Consider the following 27152-nt stretch of genomic DNA (forward strand, 5'->3'; position numbering starts at 1 on the left):
GGGAGGAGGGCCAGGCCTCCAGGCCCTCTCTCTGGTCTCAGTCTGCCCCTCTAAGAAATGGGCAAGACCTCATGCAGTCCCCACATCAAAGATCCCACAGCAGCCCCTCTGGAGCTGTGGCCTGCACCTTCCACCAGGCCCCTCCAACCCGGCCCTGTCCTCACATTGTCCCCATTGCTCCGCAGCTTCCAGAAGGGCTGGATGAAGAGCCAGGAGCCCTCGTTGCCCGTGGCATCCAGCGTCACCCGCATGGCGTTCTTCTCCAGCAGGGCCGGCAGCCGCTTGTTCACTGTCAGGTACTTGTTGCTCTTCATGTGCAGGAGCTGAGGGTCGGGCGGGGCACAGGTCAGGTCACCCGGCCCCAGGAGGCCAGCCCACCAGGGAGGTGGACACTGGGGGGCCCACTGGACCCCTGGTCACAGCTGGACGCACATACAGTGTCAGACACACAGACACAAACACGCAGACACACGCAGTCACACACACAATCATACACAAACACCCACACCCAGTTGGGCACCCCAGTGACACAAAAAAAAGAAGCCTGCACTGTTCTAAATACCTACGTGTATTAGCTCATGCACTCTTACAATAACCGAGACGGAAGTATTATCACCGGCCTGATCTTACAGACGGGGAAACAGAGGCACAGGGAAGTCAAATAACTTGTCCACGTCACAGAGCCAAGATGTGAACCCAGATCAAGTGGCTCCAGAATCTGTGTTGGTGACCACCGTGCTGGCAGTACACCCCTGGGCACCCCTGGGCTCAGGCTACACAGCAAGTGGCACACACAGAAGCAGATGTGCAGTCACAGAGATGGTGCTGGAGCCACCCCCCAGGGACACACACCCCAGAGGGCATGTCAGCGAGCACCCCTCACCCCCAACACCAGCCTGGCCTCTGCAGGGGGAGGAGGCGGGCCTCACCTGGATCACACTGCCATACTTGACCACGTCCCCATGCACCTTCTTGTTCTCCGTGTCGTTCTGCTTCTGCTCCATCTGGGCCGCATGCTACGCGGACACACACAGGGGTGAGGGCAGCTTAGAGGCCTCCTCCTGGAGGGGGGCAGCCCCACCCCTGAACATGCACGTGTGGGTACACACACACACACACACGGCTCCTGGCACTGCACCCACAGTGATCCTCAGAGGCCATCTAGCCTGTCCCTTCCCACTACTGATGAGGGACTGAGGCTCCGAGGGTGGAGAGGCAGCCCGACGTTGTACAGCATGCAGCCCAGGGAACCAAACCCCTAGCCCCTGCCCCCACCTCCCTCTGGAGGGGGCATGCCCACAGGCCCCCGGGCCCCTATGCCCCCTGACACCCCAGGCACCTAAAGCTATGCCTCACTACCCCCACCTCATCAGACCCCTGATGCCCCCAACAGGGGAGCCCTGCCCCAGCCCAAACGCTGGCAGGTGTGCTTGCTGCCATTTCCTCCTCCTCCTCTACCCCCACTCCTCTGTGACCCTCCCTCCCAAAACTGTGTGTGCTCCCAGCCCACCGCCTCCTGGGAGCCCTCCCTGACGGGCCAGGTCCAACTCTGATGGATCGAATTCTGGTGGCCTCAGAAATTTGATTTGCATCCTATTAAGGGCACCTTTTAAGGCACTTCTGTCCCATTAGACTGGAAGCTGCCTGAGGACAGGCTCCATCTCCTCCATCAGATTAGGGGTCCCTGCAGGCAGGGGCTCTGTCTCCTCCATCAGACTGGCACTCCCTGGGACCACTGGCCCCTCTGCCCCTTCCTTCTCCTCAGTCTCAGGACCCAGGACTGAGGCCCGGGTGAGGGTGGCCGCTGGGGAGTGTTGCCACATACCATGTGGATTTCCACGGACCTATCGTGTCTGGCTGTGTGACCTCGTGTGGTTCTGAGGATGTGTCTGTGCACATGTGAACGCCCTACCCCCAGGCCCAATGCCCAGTTCAGCCTCGGCCTTTCGCCGGCAACAGGAAGGAAGCCTGTGACGGCCCCCAGCCCAGGAAGAAAGATGGGATTATTTATAACAGAGCTCTGGCAGCCCACCCAAGCCCCTCTTTCCAGCCCGGTTCACAGCCACGGGGTGGCCCACCCTTCCCCAATTTTACATCCTCCTCAGGGCCGGGAGCCAGGGGAAGGGGACACAGGGCAGCAAGGCCTGCATGACGGGGCACGGGGCACCGGGCCCGAGGGAGGGTCTCAGAAGCAGGCTGCAAAGCCGCTGACCACAGCCGAATCTTCCCACTCTCTTTTCCATGGTGACTGGGCTTGGGGCCCTGAGCTCTTTCCAGAGAGGACTGCCCAGGATGTGAACCATGGCCCCTGAGGCCTGTGAGCACCCACTGGGCCCTAGCACCACGTGTCCAAGGAACCCAAAGTGAGTCAGAGATCCGGGGGCCATCTAGGCCCTACTGCAAACTCACAGGATGACCAGGGACAGCCCAGTGCCCTCTGAGGGCCCCAGGCTCCAGCTCTGTAAAATGAGGGGAGAGGTTAAGACTAATTCTCAAATCGGGTTCCCTGGAGCCACTGTCTCCGGGAGCCACTGGTAACTCCATGTACAGTTGTACAAGTTGTTCACTGCACCATGGTGTTCAGCTGAAGGGCTGTGTGGGAGCTGAAATCCAGTCCACATTCCACTCACTGAGCATGTGCCCTGGTACAGGGCTATGCCAGCCTGCAGGAAGGGGCAACTTCTTCTAACTGGCACAAAAGGGTCATGTAGACGAGTGGGTCACTGGGAGGGTACTATTCTCCCCCACCTCACCTCATTCACAGCAACACACACCAATCTCTAGCGTACTAGGGTCTTAAAAACCACTGGGCTCAGCCACAGGGCCCCTGTTGGCCCTGACTAGCAGCAGCCCTGCGTGCGCGCCCAGGTTCCTGACGCACACACAGGTGCACACGTGCGCACACACCTGCAGCTTCTGCAGCAGCACGACGTCAGCGATCTTCTCCTTGTCCTGCTTGGTCTGCTTGGCCTTCCAGTACTGCTTCTGGGCCGAGTATCGGTTCATGGGACACACTTTGAAGAGGCAGTCTGTAGCAGGGCGGCAAAGAGAGGGAGATGGGTTCATGTGGGAAAACCCAGCCAGCAGCCCCGCCCCCAGATCCCACCTCCACTCTCCCCATCCCTCCCCCTCCTCCTGCCCCATGGAGGGTAGAGAGGCAGCAGTTGGAAAAACCCCGGAGAACTTGGCGCATCCTGGATTAAGTAGGATGGAGAGTCCCAGAGGCAGGTTTAAGAGCAGGATGGCACCTGGGAGGCAGACACGTGCCCCCACAGGAGAGCTATCAGAGGCTCCTGGCCCCACCCCTACGCCCTGTCTGTGCCCAGCCTCTGCGGACATTAGCGGCTGACAGCTCACACCTGCATCCTTCGCTGGCCGACTGCCATCTTGCCCACAGATGCCTGGGAAGTTACAACCCCCTCGCCCCCTCCCGAGGGGCAGCCGCATCCAGCAGCTGACGCAGGCCCGTAACAGCCCAGCCTCGGAGAGACTGTCTGCGGTGCCAGGCATGGCCCGGCTCCCTGTGGGGTCAGGGTGACGCTTCTCTCCCCCGAAACCACATCCTTGCTCAGCTCTTCCCTGGCCCTCTGTGAGCGAGGCTCCCTCACCCTCTTCTCCGGAGAGCTCGCCTCAGTAATTCTCCCCGTCGGCTCTGCTTCTAGGGGACTTGACCTAAGACAGAGCCAACCAAAATTCCAGAAACAGGTTCACTCTTACAATTTTTATTTTGGAAATCAGACAAAATACCTACGATTTTCATAAGCCCAAACTCCTGAAAGGGCATCAGATTTTTCTCCTTATCGAAAGGGGGCACGAGTTGAAAAATCCTAAAGTGTGGTAGGAGGGGACTGAGGATTCCGGGTCACGGGGAAATGCTGGGCCTGTCTGACAAGAGCATGGGCTGTGCTGTGAGGCAGTGAGTTCCCCGTCACAGGAGGGAATCCCACCCTGGGCAAGGGGTTGGGCTCATGGCGCCTAAGACCCTCTAATGCAGCAGGGCTGTGCCTCCGTGACTGCACGGTGCTCCAGCAGCACGGAATGCAGGAGAAAGATGGCTGTGCTGGGGCACCAGGAGGGGGGCCGCTGGGGGAGCAGGTCACAGAGCCCGGGAGCCCCCTTTCACACGTCCTCTCCTCCACCATCTAAAAGGAAGGCTGTGTCCCTGCCCTGGTCAAAGCTGGTCATCCAGCCCCTGGGAAGTAAAAGCAAAGCTGGCAGAGGCACCTGGTGCCATCAGGAGAAACTGAGTGAGTCACAGTTCAGAGAAGAGAGAACTTCCTTGAGGGGAGGGAAGAAAGTCACAATTCCATAAGCAGATGGAGCGGCCCAGGGCTGCCCTGCCTAGCCCACCTTGGCACCACCAGCACGAGTGGGCATCACTTCTGGAAACAAGCACTCAGTGTGTTGGAGAGAGTATGTCTTCAAGGGGTTCTGCTCAGCGCTCAAGAAGAAGCTGCGGTGTCACCCCCTCCAGGAAGTCCTCCTGCTTCTTCAGGCCGGGCTGGAGCTCTCAGGACTCCCCCAGGTCCCCTGGTCACCACATCGATCTCACTGCCTTGTTAGAGGCCTCTGGTTCCCAGCAGGAGCAGGGGAAGTGGGGCCACACCAGGGGGTGTTTTGGAAGTAGGGGTGAAATTTTGGTTGTCCCGAGGCTTGAGGTCACAGCTGACATTTAGTGGGCAGGACAGGGAGGCCGGACGCCAGCACCATAAACACTGCCCATGTGACGCCTGCCGCGAGCGTCCCCCGTGTGCTCACAGGTGGACACTGCAGGCGGTGCTCTTGACCCGGGGGGGCACAGACACACAAAGCATTTTTTGCATGGTTTTAGCAAACACTGAATTTCCCAGGAATGCAACTCTGACATAAACTCAGGGAATTTGTGTTGTTCAAACTCTATCACGAGATTTTTGCTCTTTTAGAAAATGCATCGCTCACAGCCACGCCGAATGCCTGCACTTGTGGCTGCGGCATTCATGACTCAGCAGCTAACCTGACTGCCTCCTTTATTCGCCCCACACTTACTTCCACCATATATATTCCTTTACTATAAACGCTTTCCTTTTAGTTCTCTGTTTTGTCACGCTTAGGGCATTTATACTGGCCTCGCTCCCTCCCCCGTCTCCGGGCTCCTCAGACCCTGGGCCCTTTCCTGTTACATGAAGACTATAGCCTTTTTGAATTCCACTTCCTAATATTAAAGGGGGCTCTGAGTCTGAGAGTGGATCTGCTCCTTTTTCGCCGCCCTCACCAGACTCTGAGGGGCAGGGAGGCAGGGCCGAGTAGAGCTCGTCACTGTGTCCCCAGCCCCCAGCCCGGGGATCAGTCAATGTCTGCTAGACGAACGCATGAATCTAGAAATGACTCCCTCGTGTGTGAGGACACGGGGCTTGAATTTAGCCTTGAAGGGAGGAAAGGGATGAGGTATTGCGAGCGGAGGGAAGGGAAGAGAGAGGAGGAGGAGGCAGGGAGCCACCAGCTGGTCTGGTGAGCCGAGACGGGAGGGGGCTGAGAGGGCAGTCGGGGCTGAGTCTGAGTGAGACTGGAGCCAGGGGAGGGCAGCGTGACCGGGAGCCCAAAGGCCTTGGCGATGGATCGTGAACCCCTTGGTCTCTCCACAGCCCACCCCTCCCCTCCACCCCGAACCAGAGACGAGGACAGGAGGAAAGAGAGATGCTACCGCAGGTCGCCTAGAGCCGAGGTTCTCAAGCCCTAGGAAATACATTTTTGGATCACCATTCCAGAAAACAATACGGGGACTTCCTGTTCCTGGGAGGGTGGGCAGGCTGTGCCTCTGACAGGGCTGAGAACCACGGTTGTAATCCGTTCTGGGCCAACCCAACTAGAAAACAACCGGATTTTTCAAATGCGTCTTATTTTAAGACTTAAAGAACGGACGAGAGAATGAGGAATCACCCCGCGAGAACAGAAGAACAAAAGGAAAACCTGGGAGATACAGAAACACCCCAGCGACTTTCGCCCTGAGGGTATCTGCTGATTCCAGAAAACATGAACTTTTATTCGGACAGCTTTACCAGGTGACGGGGGCGGAAATCCGAGCCAAGGCCCAGGAAGGGTGTAGGAGAACGGCCCTCAATGAGCTGAGACCCCAAAGAGCACCACCCCCAGGTGAGGGCTGACCCGGAGTAAAACAGCTCCTCCCAGGAACTAGAGCCCCCTGGAATCCCCTGCATGGTGCAAGAAACCCCAAACTTGAGCTTCAGGTGGTTGTGGCCAGGCGGCGGCCCCAGGAGTCTGGTGACAGGATACGCACACCCTCCCGGCAAGAAGGTGCCTTCCTCCTAGTCCACGACCACGCACACCAAACTTTTCAAATGCAAGAACCAGTATACAGTCAAAGACAACCAGGAACTGTTGGGAGCTCGACGCCACCAGACAGAACGAACCACAAAACAGAAGCTAGAAGCAGAAGAGAAGAGACCGCAGACACAGACATCATCTGTAACGCGGCTGCGCCCACTCTGCTTACATCCACAAGAGGAAAGCTCGAGGACCCCTGCAGAGAACAGCAAACCAGAAAAACTGACACCGCAGACTGAAAAAGAGCCAAGCGGGATTTCTAGAAATCAAAAAACTTCAATAACCAAATTTAAAACTCACTGAACATACTTAAGAGAACAGACAGAGCTGAAGAAAGAATTTGTAAAACAGTAACAAACCTGACTGTGGTTGAGGCATTCTAATTCTATTCTACTCAACTTTTTTGGGGGGCGGGGGGCTGGGGGGGAGGAAGATTAGCCCTGAGCTAACATCTGCCGCCAATCCTCCTCTTTTTTGCTGAGGAAGACTGGCCCTGAGCTAACATCCGTACCTATCTTCCTCTACTTTATATGTGGGACGCCTACCACAGCATGGCCTGCCAAGCAGTGCGGAAGTCCACACCCGGGATCCGAACTACTGAACCCCAGGACACCGAAGTGGAACGTATGAACTTAACTGCTGCGCCACCGGGCCAGCCCCTCTACTCAACTTTTTAATGGATGGCTGAGCCCCATTACAGGGACTTTACAACCCACTAATGGGTCAGAACCTGTGTCTGAATGAATCGTGCCGCCCTGGGGCGTCCCCGGAGAGGGATGAAGCCGGAAGCGATCCCTCCCTGCTCTCGACTCCTCTATATCTTTCTTGGAAACTTACTACCTGGAACGTGTCAAAATTCACCTTTTTCTCTCACATAGATCCTCCCTTAGAGCCTTGCCCACAATACATGTCAGAAAATGCTTGTTGAATGAATAAATGATTTGAGCTCTCTTAAATGTTTGTGGGCCACCTCTGTGCACATCTCCATGCTGTTACTGTGCTCTTTGCCCAAAGGCAGCCCTGCAGAACCCCAGAAGGGGTCACAACCTTCCTTCTCATCAAACAAGCAGGGCAGAGGGCAGACAGGAGGAAGGGAGACTGGGCCCACGTGACAGCAGCAGCAGCAAAGGCTAAGAGAAAACTGTGAGTCCAGGGGGGTTTCCGACAGTTAGGCCTGTGTGTTCTGGGGGTCTGGGCCTGTCGGTGAGGGGGGCATGGGGCTTGTGAGGCTGCAGAAAGAAGACACTCATTTATTAAATAAAGGCAAGTGACATTCCCTGAAACTGACTAAGGTGTGTAACACCCCAAAGGCTACTGCCACTGCACAGAATCACCGTGGGTGGCGGGAGCTTTAAAAAATACAAACTCCCAGGGGCCGGCCTCATGGCACAGCGGTTAAGTTCGCACTCTCCGCTTCAGCAGCCCAGGGGTTCACCAGGTCGGATCCCAGGCACGGACCTACCCACTGCTTATCAAGCCATGCTGTGGCTGGCATCCCACATCTAAAGTAGAGGAAGATGGGCATGGATGTTAGCTCAGGGCCAGTCTTCCTCAGCAAAAAGAGGAGGATTGGCAGCAGATGTTAGCTCAGGGCTAATCTTCCTTAAAAAAAAATAAATAAAACAATCTCCCAGGTCCCCCATAGATATTGGCAGGTCTAGGGTGATGCCCGGGAATATGCATTTGTAAAGGCCCCCACCCCCCACCCCACCCCACATATACACCCTGAGACCCTAAATGGTTCTGTTGCTCAACCAAGGTTGAAAAGCACCAGTGTGGAGGACTGGAGATGAGAACAGAACACAACGGATAAAGTTATACCCTTGCAACAATGCATAAGTGCTGTATAAATAATGCGAACATCTGTTTTTACTTTCTTTCAACATTTAGACCAACAAAACACCAAAGACCCCATTGTGGTTCCAGAAGAGGATGTAAGGCTTATTCAGTCCCAATGACGTAAAACTAAGAGTGCACGTGGCAGCGGTGGAAGGGAGACGGGGGCAGGGGCCCGAGGAGCTGACGGAAGGAGAAATAAAGGGGTAGCTAGGATTCTTGGGTTTCTAAAGGGGATAATGGAGCATCTGCAAGAGCGACAGGATGCTGTCAGGAGGGTGGGAGGAGAGAAAGCGGAGGAGTGGGCCGAGGGAGCTAAATTCTCATGGAATAAGCAAAACCTATGGAGACATGGGGGTCGCTGGCAGAAGAAACAATCAAAGGAGTGCATTAGGATTGCCTTCTCTTATTACACTGCCAGAGGATATGCAAAGTGGTGCCACCCCAGTGGGGAGCATCTGGCAGTCCTGATCAGAATCACAGATGCTCTGCCCTTGGCCTCCATGATCTCACCACTGGTCACTCATTCTAAGCAGACGCGCATTCGTACAAAATGAAGCGGGACAGGGTCTTCGCTGCAGCATGTCAGGAATGATAAAGACTAGAAAGAGCCCAAGTGTCCATCCGAGGGGACAGGATAAATAATTACAACAGAGCCACACAGTGGAATGCTCTGAGGCTGTAGGAGAGGGAGGGGTCAGCAATTCTGACACACGCTACTAGGCAGGCCAACCTTGAGGACATTACGTGAAGCGAACTAAGCTAGTCATACAAGAATAAATACGGTATGATTCCACTCCTATGAAGGGCTGAGAACAGTCAAATTCATACAAGTGGAAAGTAGAGTGGAGGCTGCCAGGGGTCGGGGAGGCGGGATGAGGAGTCACTGTGTAACGGGTGGAGAGTTTCGGTTTTACAAGAAGAAAAACGTTCTGTGGGTGGATGGTGGCGATGGCTGCACAAAGAGAATGTGTTTAATGCTACTGAACCGTACACTTGAAAATGGTTAAGCTGAGGGACCAGCCCAGTGGCATAGCGGTCAAGTTCACGCGCTCTGCTTTGGTGGCCCAGGGTTTGCAGGTTTGGATCCCGGGCAGGGACCCAGCACGGCTCATGAAGCCATGTTGTGGCAGCATCCCACGTACAAAATAGAGGAAGACTGGCACAGATGTTAGCTCAGCAACAATCTTCCTCAAATACACACACAAAAACGGTTAAGACGTAAACTCTATGTTATGGATATTTACCACAATTTAAAAATAAACTTTTTTTTGAGGAAGATTAGCCCTGAGCTAACATCTGCCACCAATCCTCCTCTTTTTGCTGAGGAAGACTGGCCCTGAGCTCACATCTGTGCCCATCTTCCTCTACTTTATATGTGGGACGCCTGCCACAGCATGGCTTGCCAAGCGGTGCCATGTCCGCACCCGGGATTTGAACCGGCGAACCCTGGGCCGTCAAAGCAGAATGTGCATGCTTAACCACTGTGCCACCAGGCCGGCCCCTAAAAATAAACATATTTTAAATGCTTAAAACTGTAATTTGTAGGAACACTATTTTCACATAGTTCAAGATATGGAACAAAAATGAGTTTTTAAATGAAAAAAAAGACAAAAAGAGTCCAAGAGTTCTCTATACTAATGTGAAAGGATCAGTAAGAGGATCTAGCCATCGTAAGATTTATAAAGTAAAAACAGCAAAGAACAGAACGGTGTATATAGAATGCTATCTTTGTGTAAGGAGAGGGAAATCTGAATATATGTTTGTATTTGCATAAAGGAATTTGGAGGATGCATAAGAAACTAAAGAAAGTGATTACCTGAGTGGATAACAGATAGGGCGGCCCGTGGGAGCAGACTCTCAGTATCTATTTCTACAATGTTTTGATGTTTTAACCGTATGAATAAATTTCCTAGTCAGATTTTCTATATGCTTGCCCCCGGAGATGGGGACAGGAGGTGAGTGAGGATGAGGTGGGCGCACCATTGCTGTCATCTTGATCCTGGAGCATGTACTTGTATTACTTTTATAAAAAGAAAAAAAAAAAGAGTAAGAACAAAATTTTAAGTGGCCGATAACATAGGAAAAACGCCCCCTCCACTAGGAGCCAGAAGAATGCAAATTAAAACCACAGTGAGATGCCATTTCACACCCAGCGGGCTGGAAGACATTTAAGTGGGACACAACCAAAGGCAGCAAGGACAGCGGTGGAGCGAGGGGGCGCGCAGCCACAGTCTGTCGGGGGTGAGCACACACAGCCCTCCAGGCAGGCACAGAACAGCTAGCGTCCTCCCACCAGGGCTCCCCCTCCTCGGAACGCACCCAAGAAGCCTGTACACACGCACCCAAGGAGACGTGTACACGAATGCTCATCGTGGCATCGCTGGCAAGTACCAAAAACTGGAAATGAGCTACGTGTCCCTCACCAGGAGAGGCGACAATGGATGGCAGTTTATTCACCCAGTGGAATATCACATAGCAATTAAACAGATGAACTACAGCCACACGTGTCCACATGGATAAATCTCAAAAACAGTGCAGAATAAAAGAAGTGCAGAAAGATTTACACAGAAGGCTACCGATAATACACGGGGTTGCAGAAATGGGAAATAACACCCTATATGGATATATCCCTAAGTATTAATAGCAAAAATATAAAAATGGGCCCCTGAATGACACACACCAATTTCTGATAAGTGTTTACCTCTGGAGACCGAGGGAGGGGAAAGGGATGGGGGGACGGGGGTGATGCAGGGGGCTTCAGCTCCAGGCGTTAAGATGGTATCTCTTTAAAAACGAAAAGCTCTGAAATAAACACAACAAAAAGGATTTGACAGAGTTCCGTAGTGAGTACACGGGTGTGTGTTATTTTTCTCTATACTTTTGTGTAGAATTGAAGTGTGTCTTAATAATAATAAAAATAACAATCAACTGGCCTTGGAAGATGGACAGGAAGAGCAGAGGCGTAAGGCTCAGGGTGGGGGCGGGCACCGAGTCATGCAAGCTCGGGGAGGACACGTCATCAGCCCCCTCCCCGGCACCTGTCCCCAACCAGTCTAGGTGCGTAAGTGACCCCACACATTTTCCTGGGGTCGCCGTAGTTGGGGTGTGAGCTCTGCGCTTCCCTGAGGGAGACTGGGAGGCCAGAGCTGCCCGAGTCCTGAATGGGGTCTCCCTGTGCCCAGCACAGGGGCAGAGAAAGAGAAAGGGCATGTGGGAGGGAACATGCCTAGACCCCAGGCCAGTCAATGAGCAGGTCTCAGAGCAGCCATAACCCAAGACCCCTACAGCAAAGCAGAGGTGAGGGAGGCTGGGCTGGCATGGGGTGCCCTGTACATTGGGGCACCGGCAGCCTGGGCCTCCAGGGCCCTGCAGACTCTGGAAAGAATGTCCTGAGCATGTCAGGGCTTGGGATGGCCTCTGAAGATGGCAGGAGCTGAAACCACAAACAAGGAGCCAGTCAGGGGCTGACAAGGCAGGCGGGGGCTTCACTGGGCTTGGGCAGCCCAGCCTGGGGGCCTCCAGGGTCAGCAGGTGAAGGGGTGTCAGCAGGGAACTGGTAGTGGGCTGTGGGGGGAGACAAGGAGAGACCACAGCCCCCAGCAATAGCTGGGGCCCCCACAGGATGGAGGGGCAGCATTTGTGGGGGCCTCAGGACATGGCCATCTCTGATGACCTCTAGGCACCTTCTATAATGCCTGCCGTGACCCCCACGCACTTGCTGGGAGCCCCCTCCAGGGCCAGGTGTTTGCAGGAGAGACAAGGAACAATGAGAGCCAGGATCCTGGGTTTGAGGCCAAGCTCCGCCTTTCTCTTCTCTGGACGTCAGCCTCAAAACTGAAGAGGTGGAGTCCGTGTCTCTGTCTGAAGTCCTAGCCCTCTAACTGGTACCCGCCAGCCATGGGCCACACAGAGACCCGGGTCTGCCCCAGAAGATGGGCTGTTCTCAGGTCCAGACAGGGCCACAGGGAGTCCGGGGGGGCCTCTATCTGCCTCACCAAGACACCACAGGCCAGGACATGGGGCGAGCGGGCCGGAGAAGGCTGGAGGCTGAGTCTGCTCTTCCGTCTCCCTGAGCTGGCTGGGCCCGGTGAGGCCATGGGGACCACGGGGCAGCCCCCGGATCCTGGGGTGGGCCCTCCTCACGGGCTTGGGGAAAAAAGAGAGGAAGAGGAAGGAGGGAGTGGGAAGGAGCGATGGAGGAGAGCAAGAAGTCAGAGGAGCATTTGTTCTGCTAAGTGGCTTTTTGTTGTCAAAAATTGGCCCCAAACTCTGCCCACTGGAACTCTAGGGCAAGTCTTCCTCAGCCACGCCCATCTGCCCCCAGCTGTCGCACCACAAAGCAGACTGCATATATCTCGACACACGCACACACCTTCTCCTTTCAGCCCCAGACCCTCCCTGCCCTGGCAGAGCCTACCCTCAGGACCCTCACCACTGCCTCCCTTACTGAGTTCTCCCCCAGAATCCACCTAAATCATCGCAGCTACAGCGGAACCCTGCCCCCGCCATCAGCCCGCAGCTCTCTGATTTCCGGCTCCAGGCTCACTACCCACTCCCAACCTCACGACCCAGGGGCAGGTGTGGTCAGAGCTGTGCCTCCAAGCAGGCGGCCCACACGAGCGCCCTGGAACCCCCAGCACCTGGGCCCAGTGCCTTCGAGGCTGGGCTTAACCGGGGACTCTGGGTGGGTCACGTCAATGGGACCTGGAGCCGCCAGGCCTGGGGCAGGGATAGGACAAAGCCCGAGGGGGCCCCGATGCATGCATTACTCCTCAGATGGGCACCACTATGGGACAGACAAAACAGCCAGATAAAACTGCCAGAAATCCCTGTCCCGGGGGAGCTGACATTCTGTCAGGGGAGACAGATGATAAACAAATAATTAAAACACGTGGAGTATGTCAGATTCACGCTACGGAGAAGAAGAACGCAGGGAGGGGAGGTGGGGGCGCATTTTCGACTGAGTGGTCAGGAAACGCCCCACTGAGGATACGAGACCTGAAGCCACTGAGTGCGCGAGCCACGTGGATACTGGAGCAAGAACCTTCCAGGCAGAGGGAACAGCAAGTGCAAAGGTGCAGAGACGGGAGCATGGGAGATAAATAGGAGGAACAACAGGGAGGTCAGCGTGGCTGGAAGGAATGAGAGAGAGGCAGCGGGGCCAGACGGTGTTGGGCAGAGGGGTCCACAGCGGTGAGGAAAGTCCAGCGCGTGAGGTGGCTCCCACATAACCAGGCATGTCCCGACCTAAGACTCCAAAGTAAAGCCCCACTCAGAGGCCACAATAGAAGCAGGGGCAGACCAGTAGACGCGGGGCCCCTCTGTGGGCTGGGAGGACCCCCCTTCTGTCTCCTCCATGCTCCAGTGGATGGGCAAGGCCCCAGCAGCCAGCCAGCCAAGGATGCCGCAAGATTATCTAAAATCCCGCTCCCCTCTCAGCATCCCTCTCCAGAACAATCCCAGCTACTCTCCCCAAGAGGAGCAGCCACGTGGGCAGACGGGGCGGCGGCGGCCGGCATGTTTCTGCCTGCTCCCACCCTGCCCACCACACCCAGGATCCGTCTGTCTGACTGTCGGCCTCAGCCTCACAGGTGATGACAATAATAACACCATGCCCAGGCTGGGCACAGCGACAGCAGAATATCATCGAATTCTCACAAGGGCCTGCAGGGCTGTGAGGCTGGGCCGAGAAGCCCACTGACCACGGAGCACACAGAGGCCCCGAGAGGGAAGGCACTTGCCCAGGGTCACACAGCAGAGCCAGGTCTGAGCTCCACAGGCTCCCCCAGGGCAGGAGTCGTCCACACCACGTGGGGCTGAGGACAAGCCTGGTTCAGGAGAAGGGGCTCCAATTCCCTCACCACCGATGAGATGTGAGGAAGAGAAGGGAGCCCACCCTGGGCCTCCTAACGCCTGGGGAAATTCTCTTTCCACCCCTGTTCCCACAGAAAACGCCCAGTCACGCAGACAAAGAAAGTCTTGTGGCTGGTGGGGAGTTCGGGGGAGAACAGGCCCCCCGCCAGAAGTGGGTGTGCCCCTGAGAAGTGGGGTGTGGCCCCTGGAACACCCAGGGAGAGGCCATCAGTGCCATGATAGCAGCAGCTGGGGGTTCGCAGACAGCAGTGTGAGCGTGCACGGGCTCCTCGTCCAACAGCCCCGGGCCCAGGACGCGGCAGCCCGGGAGGGGAATTGGCGGGGTGGGGGGGAAGGTCTTACCTCGGAACTTCTTAGGGGGGTTGTCCAGGTCCCCGGCCGCAGGCTCCACCACACAGCGGTCATCCACCAGCCTGGGAACAAGGCAGCCCGGTCAGCGGGAGAGCAGAGACCCCTCTCCCCACAGCATCCCTCCCCTGGGCAGGGGATTCCAAAACACCAGGAAGGCCTCCAGAGAAAGCACTCCGCCACCATCACACCCCACCATCAAGGCTTTCCCTTTCCTGGCACCACTGCAAGGCAAGGTCTCTCGGGGTTGGGGTAGGGGAGCCCCCAGCAAGAGCACAGACACACCCAGCCCCCCCCAAACCCCCGAGCCAGAGCTGGAGCTGTCCTGTGGGGTCTGCTGCCAGTCCGGGCTGTCACACGCAGGGGTGCAACTCTTGTCACGGCCCTGAGACCTGGCTGCCCAGACCTGAGAGGACAGTGGGCGATGGAGGAGGGAGAGAGAAAGGGAGCAAGAGACACAGAGACAAAGTCAGAGAGACACAGAGAGGGAGGGAGAGCAAGTTAGAGCGAGCAAGAGAGACAGCGAGAGACAGGACAGAGTCAGAGGGATAAACAGGATAAGAAACAGAGGTAGAGAGGGCCGGACACAGACAGACCGATGAGAGAAGCTGTGAGACACCAAACCAGGAGGACAGGCCTTTGGGTCTCAAAGACAGGACAATGAACTCTGTGCCTTCCCAGCCTCAGTGAGGCCCCACTGCACACCCTCCTCTCCAGCCCATCCTGGGCCTGAAGTTCCCCCACTTACAGCCATGGCTGGGGTTAACCCCAAATCTCTAGAAGACATCCACCCACGCACGCATCCTCCCACTAGCCATCAGCCATCCATTCATTCCTGCACTTAAAACCCTTCAGTGCCACCCCAGCCTCTAGGAAAAATGATGATGAGGATCCACCACTTCAGAGGCCAACTCTGTCTCAGCACTTCACAACTGTTGCCTCTGAATTCTCACCAACTCTGTCTCAACACTTCACAACTGTTGCCTCTGAATTCTCACCAACTTCTCCACAAGGGGCTAGTCACAGCGCCATTTTATAGGGGAAGAAACTGAGTTTGAAGGTTAAATACTTTGTCTGAAGTTACAGAGCTGATTCTAAAGCCTTCTTTTGCTCCTCCCCTCCTTGGATTGGCTAACAAGGTCTTTTGTGATCTGACCTCCACCCACTCCTTCGCTAACCTCACAAGTTCCTTGCCCTAGCCACGCTAAACCTCCAGTTGATCCCAAGGTCCCCAGAGCTCTCATCTCTACAGAGGTGGTGCTGGCAGCCTACAAGGCCCTTCATGCCCAGCCCACCCTGGCTCCCCTCCAAGCCCCAGGCCCAGTAGAGCTCCATTCCACTCTCAGCCCCTCTCTCCTACTCTGTGGAGCCTTCCTTGGCCAGTGCCCTCCCTCCCTCTCGGCCTCCCTCTCGGCCTCCCTCCCCCATGGCCCCGAAGCACGTGGTCCTGGCCTCTCCCGCTGCCAGGCCTCTTTCTACCTCGAACACCCGTAGTGTCTACACTGTGAGTTCCTTGAGGATAGGACCCAGTGCTTCTCCCTTTGGAATCACCAGCACTTTGCACAGTGCGGTCCATAGTAATAACAATAGCAAGCAGGATTTTTTTTCTAACGTCTTCATATATTGTTTCCTAATTCTCTAAACCTACTTTGTTATTATTTCCTTTTCGCAGGCAGGGAAAGCCGAGAACAGAGAGGTTAAAGAGCCTGGCCAGGCACACACGGCCAGCAGGCAGCAGAGTTGGGCTTGGAAGCCAGGCCGTGCAGCGTCAGAGCGGGTGCTGAGTGGGACCCTGCAGTGATGGCGCAGGGAGACGGTGGCCTGCCCTGCAGGGACCCTCTCGGTCTCCTCCCCTCTCGCCCACCTCCAGCACTGGCCTAGTCCTTGGCCCCCTTCCCCTCTCCATCTGCACTCAGGCCCATGGGCACCTCGGCCACACTCGTGGGCTCAAAGCACCACTTGTACCCTCAGGATGACTCCCACATCCACCTCTGCCCTTCCTCCTCGCCTGACTCCAGGCTTGCGCGTCGAACTGCCTACTCCACATCTCCACTCGGATGTCCTCCACCTCCAACTCAGCATCTTCAAAACTGTGCTCCTGCTCTTCCACCTGAATGGCCTTTTTTTTTTTTTTTTGAGGAAGATTAGCCCTGAGCTAACATCTGCTGCCAATCCTCCTCTTTTTGCTGAGGAAGACTGGCCCTGAGCTAACATGCATACCCATCTTCCTCCACTTTATACGTGGGACACCTACCACAGCATGGCTTTTGCCAAGCGGTGCCATGTCCACACCCAGGATCCAAACCGGCGAACCCCGGGCCACCGAGAAGCGGAACGTGCGCACTTAACCTCTGCGCCACAGGGCCAGCCCCCTGAATGGCCTTCTCTTGAGGTCCTCCCAGCATCAGTCAATGGCAACTCCATCCTTCCAAGTGCCTGGGCCAAAAACCTTGGACCAATCCTGGGCTTCTCTTCTACTCGCCTCTCGCACCTAATCTGTGAGGCCTACCTTCAAGATAAGTGTGGAACGTGACCTCTTCTCATCACTGACACCGCCCCCCGACCCCGTCCAGGTCCCTCCAGCACTCACCTGGATGTGAGGAACGGCTTCCTCTTTGGTCTCCCGATGTCCCCCCTCATCCCCACAGCCTGTTCCTCACACAGCAGCAAATCACGGCAATCTTCTGCTCAGAACCACCCATCTCAGAGTAAAAGCCAGGAACTCTCAATGGCCTGAAAGACCCCACATGATCCGCCCCCTCACCTCTCTGACCTCATCTCCTCCAGGGGCTCCTGCCCACTCTGCTCCAGCCACAGCCCTCCTCCAGGCTCTTCAAACCTTCCCGGCCCTTTGGCACTGGCTCTTCCCTCTGCCTGGAACCCTCTGTCCCCAGACACCCTCTCGGCTCCCTCCATCACCTCCCTCAGATCTTGGCTCATATGACCCATTCCCTGGACACCCTCCTTCCCATCCCTTTTAAAACAGTAAACTGCTCTTTCCCACATTCCTTGTCCTCCCCCCGCCTCACTGTTCTCCACAGCACATATCACCACCTGGCCTGCTAGACGTTTTACTTACTTATTTTGGTTACTCTCCCCCCACCTGGGATGGAAGACCCACGAGGCCAGGGATGTATCTGTTTTGCTTCCTGCTGTATCCCCAGCATCTAGACCACTGCCTGGTGCACAGCGGGCACAGAAGAAATACACATTGAGTAAATTAATTCATTTTCCTAGCTGCTGAGAAAAATATACGAAAAGCAAAAGATAAGGTCTCTGCTTCAGGGAGTTTAAAACCTCATTGGGAAGACAAGTCACACACTCGGAGGAGTTAATGATATAAGGAATATGCATTGCTGCCAACTGGTGGTACCGCTGCGGATTTTGTCCGAATTCAGGGTAGGGAGAGGTCAGAGCTGGGCCAATCAGGGCAGGTGTGAAAGAAGAGGCAGGAGCCCTGCAGAGTCGTGAATAATTCATAGAATTTCCTGTAAGACTCCAGTGAATCAGATGAGCTGGTTGTCTCTTCCCAAAGCTCAAGGGGAAGGGACACAGGACGGGTAAGCCTTGGGAGAGGAGGGAGAAAGCGTGGGTCAGGCCTGGGACCTGGCACTGCCGGGGGTGCTGGGCAGCCATAGGGCATCCCGGAAGTCGGTGCCGCTGAGGAGAGGCGGGGGTGGCCCCCACAGCCCCCATCTTGACCAGTACACAAGGCCTTGTGGAAGCCCCCTCCTCAGAGACTCCCTGTCTGAGGGAAAACCCATCCTCACCCCTGACCCCTCCTCACCTCCCCTGGGAAGACGCTCCTTGTCTGGGTCACATGTGCAGGAAAAAGACATGCAAATTCAGATGCCTGGCATGTTTTTCCTAATCCCCCCGGCACAAATATGCCTGGTCACGATGTGGATGTCCCTCTGTCCCCACCCACTCTGCCACAGCTTCTGAAGCCCTGATGTCTCCAACTCAGCCCCTCCCCAGTGCCCATGGGTCTACAAAGCAGCCACATTTTGGGAACGCAAGCCGAAGCCACTTAGAGAAGGGGAGGGATTGGTCAGGAGGGGAGCATGGCCACCAGGAGGAGAATTTCAAATAAGGTGGGGAAAGAAAACATCCCAGGCTTGCAGCCCAGAGGGGACAGGAATGGTCTGCATGAGGCACCAGAACGGAGAAGCAAGGCATTTTGCGGGTGGGAACAGCTAGGGGGCTCCCCGGAGGTATCAGGAACACACGGTCAGTAGATGCGGCTCTCTGGTTCCTCCTGGCTCCGGCATTCCACACCCTCCGAGCTCCAAGTGTGGGTACCCAGCTAGCAGAATCAACGTCACCTGGGAACACTGGGCTACATTCCGTACCCCTCCCCAAGAACCTCTAAGGGGTGGCGCCTTGCCCTCCTCATCTTTGTATTTCCCGTCTGGTGCTTACGGCAGCTCCCCACCTCGCCTGTAGGCAAAGAGGGCGGCCCTCGGCAGGATGTTTAGAGTCCCAAATGTCCCCAAACGCCCCCGCACACGCCTCCCCTCCATTCCTCCTGTGTATACTCATTAGGACTGAGGCATCCCACAAAGGTGCCAGCGGGCGGGAGGGCGTGGCAGGGGTGTCGCGTGAAGCCATTAACAGATTAGCAGGAAAGCCCTTATCAGATGGGCTACGGGGACACTTGAGCCCAGAGGGAGGCCCGAAGGCAGGGCCACTAGACAGGTAAGTTTTCACGGAGGGGAGCGTCACAGGTCGAGGCCGGCACTTCCGTTTCGGGCCTACCAGGGGGTGGGGGAGGACGGGGGAGGGGGCGGGGGAGGACGGGGGAGGGGGCGGCCGAGCAGGGCTGGCCGAGCGTCCCGGCCCCGCCCCCGAGAACCCGCCCCGCGCGGAGGCTGATGTGCACGCTCGGCTTCCCGGCCCCGCCCCCCGAGACCCCGCCCCTTCCCCGCCCCCTGCCCCGCCCCCGCCGCCGCCGAGCGAAACTGGCTGACCCACGTGCAGCCGTCGCCGCCTACAGAGGCCTCGCCCCGGCCTGCCTCCGACTGCGCGCCGCTGCCAAGACGCTGGGCATCGGCCAGGCGCGCCGGGGGCGGCGGGAGGGCGGGGCGGCGTCCGGCCGCCTGCACCCGCGCTTCCCTCTCCTCCCCGGCTGCCCGCAGAGGGCGGCCCCGAGGACCCCTCCCCACCTGTGGCACCCATGTCCCGGGCCGCAGCCCCCCACCCTCCCTCGTGGCGGGGAACATCTGTGTTTATTAAACGCCGCGCACAGGTGCCCGGCTTCGAGTGCGCACCTGGCGCTGTAACCAGAGCCGAGCTCTCCAGGGAGAAGTGACCCCGTGGCTTCACCCCCCTCCGGAGCTCCTGCATCTCCGCCCGAGGTCCGGGGGCGGGCCTGCTCCCACCCTCCGTCAGGCCGCTGATCTCACCGTCGCCCTCCGCACCTTTGCACGCGCAGCAGCCCTGTCAGAGTCCCGCCGGCTCCAAGGCCGCGCTTGAGCTCCCGCAGAGTTCACTGCCCATTCCCCCACGGGCATCGTCCCTCTAAAGGCTGGCTGCACCCCAGCCAAGATCACATTAGAAAAACCGACCCTCCAATGTGCAGAACACGTTTTAATTTATGAATCGTTTTTACATCCAATACCTCATTCCTTTCTTACCACAGTCCAGTGTGAGGTTCACTGACCAGAAGGGGCCACTTATACAACCCAGGCCTCCACCCGTTCAACGAAACCTTACTCCCAGTCTACTATGCAGCCGATAATGCACTGGGTGTGGTCCCCACCCTCAGGAAGCTGATGCCCATCATGCTGAGTGCCCTGAGGACAGAAGCCATGCCCTCTACCAGTGCATCCCCCCATACTCCCATCCTCCCTACCCCCACAGAGCTGAGGACAGTCTCTGCGGTGAGCCTGCCATCCACTGGGAGGCACGGGACCAGTTTGAGGCTGCACTGTTCCGGCCCAGGAGGGCATCAGCAGAGTGGGCAGGGATGGGGGTAAGGGGATGAGCCCTGTGGGTGGGGCTGCCCTGGACTCTGGAGAGGAGCTGGTTGACAACTCTGCTCTAGAAGGGAGTGGAGAAGGGCGCTGTCCCTGAAATGCCCTTGGGGTCTGCACCCCAGGACCTTGGTCTGAGGGAAGACGAGAAGGCAGATGCATCCAGGGCCCTGCCCAGGGTGGACTTTGAGATGCAGGTGGGAGCCACGGAAAAGGCAGTGGGGTGCGTCAGTGCTGTCTGGAAAGATTAGATAAGGAGGAGGAAGAAGGGAGCCAGAAGTGGGACAGGGGACTATCAGAGGAGCCTGAATCAAAGCCTGCACCTGCCAGCTTGGCCAGCTTGACCAGCTTCACAGCCATGGGAGGAGGAATCACACACTGGGGAGATGCCCCACGGACCCTAATAGCCCCTCCGCCATCCGGCTGTGGACCCAAGGTGTGGAGGGGAAACTGACTAGCTCAGGTCACACAACAAGTTAAAGGAACACCCAGTTCCAGACCCCAGGTCTCCTGACTCCCAGCCCAGGGCACTGGCCACAACCCCACAGATCCAGGCCAGACCCAAGGAAGGCCACTCCCAATGCAGGCTCTGTCAGACGCTGGGACTGGCTGGAGGTGGACGGTAGTCCCCTCCAGACACCCAAAGTCACACCCACCAGGTGGGAGTGGGGAGGAATGCTGGGAGAGGAACCCAGGGTCGCCTGGCTCATCAGAGAAAAGCAATTCACTTGTGCATCCCTGTAGAAACCTCCACTTACGTAACCTCTACTTCTCTCCCTTTACCGTGGACCCACCCTGTGCCACCCGAGGGGCCAGTGTATGGAATTTCAAACAAGCATGGCTCAGCCCTTCAGGGAGCTTAAATCTAGAAAGGACAGGAAGCCGCACACTCAGAGAACCCCAGAGTCTCTCCAGTGATGAATGGAGGTAGAAAAAGGATGGAATTTGGACCAACAGAACTAAAGGTCCCTGGCTAGTGTACGAGCCTGCAGGGCGCTCCCTCTGCCCATGGGTCTGGGTTTCTGGCTCTCAGGATTGGGGGCTCCAGTGAGTCCTGGGGTCTCCACAGTGCTGCTGGGGGCAGGGGAAGACTGAGCTGTTAGGCCAAGGAGAAGAAGGATGGGGAGCAGGAGAGACAGGAAGGAATGCTGGGAAGAGACAGAGAAGCGGTGCAGCCAGGGGCCGCCCAGCCAGCCCCCGCCTCACACTTTGGCCTCGCTGGGCCCGGGCCTCTCCGGCTCTCCATAGCCGCCGGCTGGACCCAGCCTGTCCTACTTGACGTAGTAACTGAGGCTCTCGGAGCGTCAGCACAGCAGGCCCTGAGGTCCAGCCCTCCCGGCCCCCGGCCTGCAGAGCTCTCTGGGAAACGGCAGCAACAGCCCTGATGAATCCAGAAAGTGAGACGGTCTCCTGCATAACCAGCCCCGTCTCGTCTCGTCTGGAGCTCAGCATCACCGGGCAGGGGAAAGAAAGAGGTGGGGGCAGGGCACTGTTGGCACTGTTTTAGATCAAAGGCGACTTAAGAGGCATAAAAATCAAATGTAACACGTGGACCTTGACTGGATCCTGAATTAAAGAAACCAGTGTTTGGAGACAGACTGAGGACAACAGGGCACATGTGACTACGGATGGGGCACTGGGTGCTATCAGGAAATTACTAATTGGCATGATAACAGTACTGTGGTTCCACAGGAACGTACCCTTATTTCTCAGAGACGTACAATGAAGTACTGAGAGGTGAAACCACGCAATGGATGTAACTTACCAGAAAATACTTCAGCAAAAAATAGATGCAACAAACATGGCAAAACGTGAACAATTATTAAGTCTAAGGAGTGGGTATATGGGTGTTCTAGAAGGTTCTCTCTACTTTTCCTGCATTATATTTATGCCTCAGGCTGGTGCTGAGGGGCCAGAGTGACAGCAGAGGTAGAGGCCACAGCCAAGCCGGCTATGGAAGCTCTGCAGAGTCCACCTCCCGCAGCGACAGCAGCTCCAGGGCACCGACTCCATGCTCCCTCCCCTGACCTCTATCACCCATCACCCATTTCTTGATCTCACCCTGGAGAGGCCAGCTCATGGCTGGAGGGCCGAGTGAGTGATGGGAGAGGGATTTGCGAACCAAATGACGCACAGGTGTCTGCCCGGAGCACCCGCAGCTGCCCGGGCTGAGATTTGTGTTTGCAGCCTCTTCTGGCTCTGCCCACCTGCCAGCCAAAACATACCAGCTTTACACACCACTATGATCATTTTACTCCCCCACTCAGTCCCCTGCAATGAGTCCCTCCTGCCTGTCTCCCCTGCTGGAAACCCCTCTGCAGCCCACACCCTGGGCTCACCGTGTAGTCCACGCCCAGCCTCATTTCTGCCCCCACGGTCCCTGGTGTGAAACACTCTGCAGCCTCCTCTCTGAGGACCCCCTATGTGACCACCAGGCAAGTCAGTTAGCCTCCCTAAGCCAAGGGTCCTCACTCCAGGAAACTGTGCCTGCAGGTGCAAAGGCTGGGTACCACTGCCACTCCTGGATGACCAGTGTGACACCCTCAGGGGGCTCAGAGCTCCCATTCAGAGGCCTGTGATGAACTTACTGGAGATTTGGGCTCGGCTCTCCTCCCCTCCCCCCATGCCTCCTTCCCTCCTCTCTCACAGTCTCCACCTAGCGGGAAGAGCCCCCCAGCTCCACACGGTAAAGTCTGGAAAGCAGGCCCGGGGGTGTACCACAGGGACTCCAGAGGCTCCCAGGGTAATCGAAACCCAGAAACCTCCCCCTGAGCTGAGAGCAGAAGGCTGGTGTGGCCCCACCCTAAAATCCAGGGCATGGCCCCACCCACCCCACAGCCCCACTGGGCCAAGTCGGGGAGGGGAGGGGACATGGGGTCAGGAATGTAGGGCAGGGCAGAGTGTGAGCAAGTGGCCACTGCAAGATTCTTTAAGGCCGAGGAGTTGGAGGCAGCCTGGGTCCCTAGAGTCCCACGGTGGGACACTGGGGTTGATTCTGTCCTCAGGCAACCCCCACACAGCCCCTCTCCCCACTTCACCCCTCGGATCACTGCCACCATGCCCAACCTTGGGGGTGGAGGCTGGTCTTACTCCCCCCACCTCCTAGGACGACACTCTCAAACTTATGACATGAAGTGTGCCAGACCTGCCGGGCCTAGGGTCCCCGTTTCTGCAGCCTCCACCCCCAGGGAGACATGCAGAGGTACAGACTGTGAGTTAAAAAGCTGTGGGGCCAGCCTGGTGGCGGAGGGGTTAAGTGTGTGTGCTCCGCGTCGGAGGCCCAGGGTTCCCAGGTTCGGCTCCGGCCCAGACCTAGCACCACGAGGTAAGCCACACTGTGGCGGTGTCCCACATACAAAATAGAGGAAGACTGGCACAGACGTTAGCTTGGGGACAATCGTCTTCACCAAAAACAAAAATAGCCATGCCTCCCCTTTGATCTCAGAACTCCACTTCTGGGAATTTATCCTGAGAGAATAAGTGGACAAGTGTTCGGGCGTGTATGGACTAGGATGCTCAGTGTGGACTGTTTAGAACAGCAAAAATTTAGAAACAATCTAAATACCCCATATTAGAGTTGCTTAAATATACTAGAGTTGCTTAAATAAATTACGGGACATTACACCATGGGATGCTACGCAGCCGTCACAGTGGCGTGCTGGCATGGAAAATACAGTTTAATGTATCTCCCGAAAAGGACAGGATACAAAGTCCTTTCTGCAGTTTGCTATCGTCTTGTAAATGTCTATTTGTGTACATAAAAGGCTGGAAGGTCCGTATCCAGAATATGAATATAAGTCACAGTGGTATTCCAGATAATTCTTTATTTGAGTTTTTCACGTTTTCTCCATGGGGCATATATTATTTTTTAATTAAAAAAAATATGTATTTTCAAAAAAGGAGTTGCATGGATGAGCCTACCTGAGGCTAGGACCCTGCCTTGGGGCACAGGTCAGGGGTGAGTTCAACATCTCGTTCCAGTGAAATCACAGTCAAATGAAAGCCAAGGGCAGGTCTGAAGTCTACCCGGGAATGCAGTCTGCACTGGAGGGCCTGTGCCCCCTGCTCCTGGAATGACATGTGTCTCAGAGACTCAGGGCTCAAAGGCCCTTACAGACCATCCCTCCCAGCTCCTCACTGTACAGACTAGAACAGGCTGGCACCCTGTCTTGGTTACTACTGATTCCCCAGTGACTAGAAGAGTCCTGGCACAAAGCAAGTGCCCAATAAGTGTTTGTTGAATGACTTAATGAAGTCTGATGAAAGCTAAGAGATTAGCTTTCTGGAGCAAGAGGCAGGCAGACCCAACAGGTAGGCTCCTTCAGAGCCTGTCAGCCTGGGAGGGCTCTCAGATCAGGGATCCCCACCCCAGGTACACATTAAAATCACTGGGAGCTTTAAAAAAATCCAGCCCTCAAACCCAGCCCTAGAATGTTGACATTTCTAGGTTGGTCTCACCTGCGACTTCAGAGCTGGAATTTTTTTTAAAGACTCCAGAGGGATCCTCAGGTACAAAGAGAGCACCTTAGAGGACACCCAGGCTGAAGTAAACATTCTGAGAAGGCAAGACCTCGCCAGAATCACCCAGCAAGTTAATGATAGAGCAGGAAAGCCAGGTCGCTGGGGACCAGGCTTCCTCCATGTTCCCCGTCACATTTCCTGGGTCCCGACCTCCAGTGCCCACCCTCCTCAGGAAAGCAGATCAGGCTAGAAGGAGGACAGGGAACCCCAAGGGGGCCCCTTCTGACCCTACTTCCCATGATCACCCAGCCCTGGGGGATCCAGGTCCAGGGGCCATGGGAGCCCCCAGAGGCCATGGGGGTGGGCAGAGCCACTTGGACAAATGCTAGGAGCTCAGCTTCAAGACCCATTCACCTGCACTCCCCAACTTACTCCCTGTGGCCTGGTGCCACCCCTCTGGCCACTCAAGAGATCTCCAAGGAACTGGATGTGAGACTCTGAGGGGTCCACCCTGCACGTTCACGGCCAGTTCCCCGCAGCCACTGGCCGGGAGCCACATTAGATCCTCCACCTTTCGCTGGCCCTGATCAGTCGCTCCAGCCCTGGCCTCTCCAGCCTCCCACTTAGGGCGAGGGCTGAGGCAGCGGCCCTGACCATGCTCTCCTGCCAAGAATGGGCGTGGGCCTGCTTTCCCTTCCCAGCTGAGGTCTCGACCTCCTCCAGGATCCACCCCTCAGACCCCTCCCGCCCTCCCAATCCAGAGTTAATGTACAATCTTCACCAGGAGCTCTAATTATCCAGGCGGCTCTAAGTGGCCTCCTCCACGCTGCCCTGCAGAGCCTGGCCGGAATCTGAAGGCCGCCCCAGACTCCCTCCTCCCCCAGTGCCCCCTTCCCACCTCCCAGCTGAACAACCCTCTGCCCACCAGGGCTGCCCTGTCTTCACCAAATTCATTTCATCCAGCCCTCACTGGGCACCTCTTAGTCACCAAGCATTGGGCTAACCTGGGAACTTAGTCAAATTGGCCTCCAGAGTTCACAGACAGGGACACCAAAAGCCAGGGTGAAGGCAAAAGGGGACCAGAGGGGACAAGGGAGCAGAGAAAGAATCACTTAGAGCAATGCTTCTCACACTTTAAGGCACCAAATCCCTGGGGATCAGCCTGCAGACTGATTCAGTAGGACCATCAGGGGTCTGAGACTCTATATTTCTAACAAGCTTCTGGCTGATGCTGGTGCTGCCGGACTGAGGACCACACTCTGAGTAGCCATCTAGGCTTACAGTGCCCAGAAATCATTCTTCCATTGACTCTAAGTTCCCAGAAGATAGGACGCACAGCTCCCTCATCCACCACCTCGTCCCCCGTGCCCAGTACAGTGCCTGTGGACCTGCCGAGTAGATGAATGGTGTAATTAATTAGCTAATCCTGGCAAAGTGCCAGTGTTAGATGGACCTACAGAGAAACCTCCAACTAATTGTAAGACAACACAATTAACACCAGAGGGGAGTTTGTACAAAGCAGTGCAAACCACAGAGGAAAAAGGGTTAATTTTGCCAGGTTGCAGGGCGGGGTTGGGGGGGGTCTCAAAAGAAGCCACTTGGCACCAGGTCAGATTTACCCAGGTGGAAACTGGCTGAAGGGGCAAAGGTAAAGAGATGGTGGGCGTGGGGGTAGGTACGTTCCAGGAACTGGGAGGAGTGTGGTGCACCTGGAGCTTCGGAGGGTGTGAAGGGGGATGTGAAAAAAACCGGAAAGTGAAGTTTGGGCCAGCACAGGCCAGTGCTAGAATGCCAGGTTGGGAGGGCGGGCATCCACTGGTGGGAAGTGGGGAACTGTCGGAGGCGTCTGCATGGGGAATGGGCACCCGGGAGTAAAAGCCCTGGAGTGGAAGGGCTCTCAGAGGTCACTAGGTCCTGCCCCAGGATCAGAGTGGACTGGAAGAAGCCGCCTCCTGGGGAAGGAAGGGCCAAGGCGGGAGGGAGCTACATCGCGAAGCAACAGAGGGAATCCCTTCTCTGTGACGGATGAGGCCTGTGTGGAGAGCGGAATAAGATGTTTCCCTGATTCTGATAGATCTCACAGGAGCTTCAAAACCACCCACTGTGCGCTCAGCCCTGAGCCAGGCACTAAGCAACAGAGAAGATGGTCATTTCCCAAAAGCCCCCCTTGCTGTTCAGACACTAGGAGGGAGCTTCCACCAACTGCCCCCAGGTCCCCCACACTCTCTCCTTCTCCCCTCAGCATTATCAGAGGTGTTTACTGTGGACCTACTATGTGCGGGCCCTGGCCTCAAGCAGCAGCCTGGCCAGAGGGACAGCCAGGGCTCTGGTCAC

The 27152-nt window shown here is 56.3% G+C and overlaps 1 protein-coding gene across 4 annotated transcripts in view; it reads right to left on the reverse strand.

The window, feature by feature from the left end:
• The window catches only part of ITPR3 (inositol 1,4,5-trisphosphate receptor type 3), a 66611-nt gene that overhangs the window by 37184 nt on the left and 2275 nt on the right, over positions 1 to 27152 (reverse strand). For all 4 annotated transcript variants that reach the window (XM_046640021.1, XM_046640020.1, XM_046640023.1 and 1 more), the window contains 4 exons: positions 14377 to 14447; positions 2908 to 3029; positions 930 to 1016; positions 165 to 323 (listed from right to left, as the gene is read on the reverse strand). In XM_046640021.1, coding sequence (XP_046495977.1) covers positions 165 to 323; positions 930 to 1016; positions 2908 to 3029; positions 14377 to 14447 — 439 coding nt within the window. The remainder of the gene's footprint in view (positions 1 to 164; positions 324 to 929; positions 1017 to 2907; positions 3030 to 14376; positions 14448 to 27152) is intronic.

The sequence above is a fragment of the Equus quagga genome, chromosome 15, assembly GCF_021613505.1.
Source record: "Equus quagga isolate Etosha38 chromosome 15, UCLA_HA_Equagga_1.0, whole genome shotgun sequence".
Lineage (NCBI taxonomy): Eukaryota > Metazoa > Chordata > Mammalia > Perissodactyla > Equidae > Equus > Equus quagga.